At 42.1% G+C, this 6,350-nt stretch overlaps 1 protein-coding gene across 1 annotated transcript in view; it reads right to left on the bottom strand.

The window, feature by feature from the left end:
- Positions 1-4,040: 4,040 nt before the first annotated feature.
- LOC118359423 (laminin subunit alpha-5-like) overlaps positions 4,041-6,350 on the bottom strand; it is a 301,123-nt gene continuing 298,813 nt past the window's right edge. The window contains 1 exon segment of the mRNA XM_052484170.1: positions 4,041-6,123. Coding sequence (XP_052340130.1) covers positions 5,975-6,123 — 149 coding nt within the window. The 3' untranslated portion in view covers positions 4,041-5,974.

Genomic DNA, 6,350 nt, shown 5'->3' with positions numbered 1-6,350 from the left:
GATCTATAAAATAACTAGAAGGGATACTTGTTATCAACTCTCTACGTTCCAGAATGGGTTGGGATGAAAATGGCAGCCATCTTGGTCAGGGAGAAATCCAAACCAGCCTAATTGGAATGAATGGCATGTAAAAGTAGAGGCCTAATCCAGATTTTTACTTATGCAGGAAAGTAAAAGTAAGGGATGTGATATATTGCGTAACAGAATTGTCAACCTAAAATATTGTCATATATATTGTAATAAATATAGTTTATACAGGGTTTTATACCAACTTTCAGAATAAATATCCTAAAGTATATATAAACAGACCATACATTTTCATGGAAAGCTGTGAGTGATATTTTTTTATTTAACCTTTATTTAACCAGGCAAGTCAGTTTAAGAACACATTCTTATTTTCAATGACAGCCTAGGAACAGTGGGTTAACTGCCTGTTCAGGGGCAGAACGACAGATTTATACCTTGTCAGCTTGGGGTTTGAACTCGCAACCTTCCGGTTACTAGGCTACGCTGCCGCCCTGTTATTATGATACAATATATATTAAGAACTTGTTGTATTAACAACTTGTAGAAGTCCTGTCATCAAATGATTTCAGCTGGTGTATGGCTGTGGACTGAATGCATTTTTTGGAGTATTGGCAGTTAATTTGAAACATGTATCATTCCCCTAAAGCTGTCTGGCTAGCTAACAAACATACAGTGCAGGTACCTTCTTCAAATTCATTATTTTACACAATATCTTATCACAGGACTGGCATGTCATGGTTGACCAACTCCCTGACCAAAATGGATGACAATAATATCTTTAAAGAAGGTTCCAGGCCATTCTAGTAGTATAAAGCTATAGCCAATCCCTCCGACGTCTTGCTCTCGATGGTTTGTCGCAAACTGACGTGCGCGCACCCTGATGTTAAACAGTAGGCGGTACGAGGGAATCCGTTCCGAGTGACGTAATCACGAAAACATTAGGAGAGGGGGAGGGGGTTCCCTCTTCCCTAAACCCATGTACAAGAGGTTTCTTCCAAAACCTTTCTAGAACATTCCTGGCCTACCCTTCTACTCACTAGAAGTCAATTATTACAAGTCTTGGACATGTCTTCGGATTAGATTTAGATTTTGGAACAATGTATCGATGGGTCTAACCTCCTGACAATGTTTGAGCAGTTATCTTATTTACCAAATCCTTCATGTTTAAACGTGTAATTTTTGAAGTTAAGATTGTTTTTATTACACTCATATAGCAATACAAACTGAAATCCACTAGCATACAACAAGCATAAGAGCAACAACATTTAAAAAAATACTAATGTCCTGCGGTCTTAAAGTGACTCATTAATCAATTAACATAAATATGAGATTGGTGACCTCATGTATGGAAAAATAGACTTTGTTTTCATCTGTCAAACAGGTAGGCCTACCTAACTTCTAAAACAGGAAGAAATAGGCTCCAACACAAAGCCCTCTTGTTAGTAAAGTCTAATTCAAATGAATACGGTTCAAATTAATTAGACTATTCCTACTCGAATTTGCCTATTTTCAGCACCATGAGCTGTCCATGTCCGACTGATTGTGCCGCAGCTGCTACTTCGAGTTTCAGCACCATGTAAATTACTCGTATCACGGTTAGGTCAATAACTCTGATAAATATTTAATGGGCAAGAAACAAATTGTTTTATTAAATATTATAGTAGTAGCAAGCTATTAAAGTTGACCTCCGTTCCTCCTCATCTTCGTGCCCTCCTTCTCGAAAAAGAAAAGGAGTGCGGTACACGCTGGGAGCTCAGATGCAGACATTTACGAGTAACAAAAAACACAAGAATGGCTTCAGATCAAAGTCTAGGGTTAAGACCGACGGGGAGAAATGGTCTTTAAATTAAAGATCCAGGGATCCTCTCGTTTTAACAATAAATTGTCGGTCACCACCTCTCCTACGGAGGGTGACACGTTCGATTCCGATATAACGTAGGGACGAATCGAGTGGTTCGCTTCCAAAAAGTGAGCCGCCGCTGGGTATATCGGGTTTTTGCACCTAATGGTGCTAACTAAGATGCTCCGAGATTCGTACTTTTAATTCGCGCTTTGTTTTACCCACATTTTTACCACAAGGACAAGTTCTAAGATAAATAACTGCCTTAGTGGAGCACGTGATAACACCTTGGATTAAGATCTGTTTCCCTGTTTGAACGATCTACATTTATAGGCGCCATTGCATTGAGCACAGCCGTTACACTTGTCGTTTCCATCCAGTAGAGGCGCAAATAGACGTTGTACGGGGATATTTTGGGGTGGTAAATCAGAGTTTACCAATTGATCTCTTAGATTTCTGCCCCGCCAGAATACAACCAAGGGAGGGTCCGAAAACACATTACCGATACGGTCATCGGATCTTAGAACGTGCCAATGTTTGAACGATTCCCTTAATTTGTTCAGAACTTTGAATAGCGAGTAGTTTGAACGCAAGAATGCTTCTTTTTGCGAGACAGAAAGAGATCATGTCTCGATTTGTTTTGAATTTTGTCAATGTCAGCATTGATCTGACCATTTTTTGTACCCCTCTCCTTGGATTTTCTTTGCGTCTCAGACATATTACTGTCAAAATAGGATTGGTTTTTTTTGCAAAAATCTGGGGAAGGGTACCAAAAACGTCTGTAGCATTGAAGGTCCCCAAGAACACAGTAGCCTCCATCATTCTTAAATGGTAGAAGTTTGGAGCCACCAAGACACTTCATAAAGCTGGCTGCCCCAATCCGGGTGAAGGGCCTTGGTCAGGAGGTGACCAATAACTCGATGGTAACTCCCCAGATCTGTACCTCGACATAACCCTGTCTCGGAGCTCTACGGACAATTCCTTCAACCACATGGCTTGGTTTTTGACATGTACTGTGAACTGTTGGACCTTATATAGACAGGTGTGTGCCTCTTCAAATCATGTCCATTCAATTGAATTTACCACAGGTGGACTCCAATCAAGTTGTAGAAATATTTAAAGGATGATCAATGGAAACAGGATGCACCTGAGCTCAATTTCTGTTTGGGTACAGCCGAGTGTTTTTGTATACGTGTTTGTTTTTGGTGTATAAACAACAACAAAAAAGATTGTGTATTCCTGCGCCTGTCTCCAAAAATCCTTTATACCAGCGTGACACTGGATTAGAAGATCTCATGTGTCTGACACGTCTCTTTGTTACTGCAGTACAGCACCACACAACCGCTAGTCTGGAGGAGCGGTAACTGAACAAAATGTTCTGCATTTCTCTAATGCATCTTATTAATTTAAAAAAGAAGCTGCCAAATGAATCAATCACTTTGAATAGCATCTGTATTCAATGCATTGACTTCTAGATAAAGAAGTCAATGAAAATGAAAATAACAAATAGTTTCTTATATAATAATAATAATAATATATGCCATTTAGCTGACGCTTTTATCCAAAGCGACTTACAGTCATGTGTGCATACATTCTACGTATGGGTGGTCCCGGGAATCGAACCCACTACCCTGGCGTTACAAGCGCCATGCTCTACCAACTGAGCTACAGAAGGACCACGAATTGAAAAGCAATACACAATTGATGGCTAAAAAAGAAAAACAAAGTGACCCCTTGTCCATTTTGTATTGAAAAAAAGCTTTATTTAAAAAGAATACATTTACAACAGCTATACTGATTAGGGGGTTCAGCTTGTTATCTGAGTGAGATAATATACACAAACAGTAATTGCTTGACATTTTAAACTCCTCTCTCTCTTTTGATATAATCCATACATTTCCCATTATACCAAATGTGTAATTAATCTACAGAAGACAGTACACAATGGTGTGGATCGTTGTGATGTGCCAAATGCTAATAACTGTGAGAGATTATTTATTTAAGGGGTGGTTCACAGTATTACCGAGAGCCGGTTTCACAGACAGACATCTGTTTTTACTCTGTGACAGGTTATGGAGGGAGGGAGGGAGCGAGGGAGAGAGGGAGGGAGGGAGAGAGAGAGGGAGGGAGAGAGGGAGAGAGAGAGAGGGAGGGAGAGAGGGGAGGGCGAGAGGGAGGGCGAGAGGGAGGGCGAGAGGGAGGGAGGGTCAAAGGTGAATGTATCTAAAACAGAAAAACAATGATTAAACATGTTTTTTGTTCTTCTAACAGTAGTTGGAACGGTCTTCCTTGAAAGCGACATACAGTGTATTCAGAAAGTATACAGACAGACCCCTTCCCTTTTCTTTTTGTAACACACATTTCGTTTAACGTTCCACATTTTATTTTACGTTAATTCTAAAATGGATTAAATTAAATGTTTTCCTCAGGGCTAAATCTACATACAGTACCCCATAACAAAAAAATCGAAAACAAGTTTTTTTTTTATAATACATTTTTGTAAGATTAAAAATAAATATATTTAAATTAACTACTGTATATAACCCACCTCCAGTGATCGGACATCGTGTGTGTTTATATTGATCCTTTGAAACAGTTGGAAACAATGTTGTGGAACGTTCAGGTAAAAATACACACTGCATTGCCAAAAGTATGTGGACACCTGCTCACCTGGAACATTGCTGCGGGGATTTGCTTCCATTCAGCCACAAGAGCATTAGTAAGGTCAGGCACTGATGTTGGGTGATTAGGCCTGGCTCCCAAAGGTGTTCGATTTGGGTTGAGGTCAGGGCTCTGTGCAGGCCAGTCAAGTTCTTCAACACCGATCTCAACAAACCATTTCTATATGGACCTCACGGGGAATTGTCACGCTGAAATAGGAAAGGGCCTTCACCAAACTGTTGCCACAAAGTGGGAAGCACAGAATCGTCTAGAATTGAATTGTATACAATAGGGTTAAGATTTCCCTTCACTGGAACTATTTCCCTTCACTGGCCGAGCCCCTTAGCGTTTCCACTGTTCCAGAGACAATGGTGTTGAGTTTTACACCACTCCAGCCAATGCACTCCAGCCATGCACACAGTGATCTTAAGCTTGTGTGCTGGGGCTCGGTCATGGAAACCCATTTCATGAAGCTCCCAACGAACAGTTCTTGTGTTGACGTTGCTTCCAGAGGCAGTTTAGAACTCGGTAGTGAGTGTTACAACCGAGGACAGACGATTTTTACGCCCTACGCGCTTCAGCACTCTGCTGTCCCGTTCTGTGAGCTTGTGTGGCCTACCACTTTGCGGCCGAGACATTGTTGCTCCTAGACGTTTCCCCTTCACAATAACAGCACTTACAGCTAACCGGGGGCAGCTCTAGCAGGGCCGAAAAGTTATTCCCCTTGTCAGCAACGGGTGTGTGCTGAAATAGCTGAATCCACTAAATTAAATGGGTGTTCACATACTTTTGGCTATGTAGTGTACATGACATAGAACACACATACCTCGGACATGTACAATACAGAATCACATCATCAGCTCTATTCATTACATTTCTATTTGCTCCATAACGTTTTTCCTAATGAACGTGGCCCACGGGTGTATTGTTGCAGATACAAAGTTGGCAGACAGAAATGTAACAACGTTCTGTAACGTTGTCGTATTGAGTTTGGCCCTGCATGAGCTGGGTGAACAGGGCTGAACCAGGGGGAACAGGGCTAAACCGGGTGTAACAGGGCTAAACCAGGGGGAACAGGGCTAAACCGGGTGTAACAGGGCTAAACCAGGGGGTATAGGCCATACCGGGTGTAACAGGGCTAAACCAGGGGGAACAGGGCTAAACCAGGGGGAACAGGGCTAAACCAGGGGCAACAGGCCATACCGGGTGTAACAGGGCTAAACCAGGGGAACAGGGCTAAACCAGGGGGAACAGGGCTAAACCAGGGGGAACAGGGCTAAACCAGGGGAACAGGGCTGAACCAGGGGAAATAGGGCTAAACCAGGGGGAATAGGGCTAAACCAGGGGTAACAGGGTTAAACCAGGTGTAACAGGGCTAAACCGGGTGTAACAGGGCAAAACCGGGTGTAACAGGGCTAAACCAGGGGGAACAGGGCCAAAAGAGGTCTACATGGCTGGACAGCCCTGTGTGCCCACAGCTCCGTGTACTAACAGGGGTTTAGACAGCACGGCTGGTCGCTGGTTCAGGACTGCTCTCCGAACACAACCATGGAAGGAAGGCAGGGCAGCGGGGAGGCCCGGCACATCATCGCCATCTAGAGGAGAGGAGAATACAAGTTGAAATGCAGAAAGATAGTTTTAGTTCTTTATGTTCGAGACGGAAGGTTTAGACGTTGTCTGTGTGCCGAAAGCTATTTTTTTTTTAAATAAATTATTTTAAAAACATTCTAATGTTTGAGGTTGTACATTAGTCATTCCTTCACCATTCACACTGTAAAATACTCTGTCTAGCAAATTATGAAAATCACTGAATAGTTTTGTG

The sequence above is a fragment of the Oncorhynchus keta genome, chromosome 28 (assembly GCF_023373465.1).
Source record: "Oncorhynchus keta strain PuntledgeMale-10-30-2019 chromosome 28, Oket_V2, whole genome shotgun sequence".
In the NCBI taxonomy this organism is placed as follows: domain Eukaryota; kingdom Metazoa; phylum Chordata; class Actinopteri; order Salmoniformes; family Salmonidae; genus Oncorhynchus; species Oncorhynchus keta.
The sequence above is the reverse complement of the archived record's forward strand: the minus strand, read 5'-3'. Positions and strand labels throughout refer to the sequence as shown.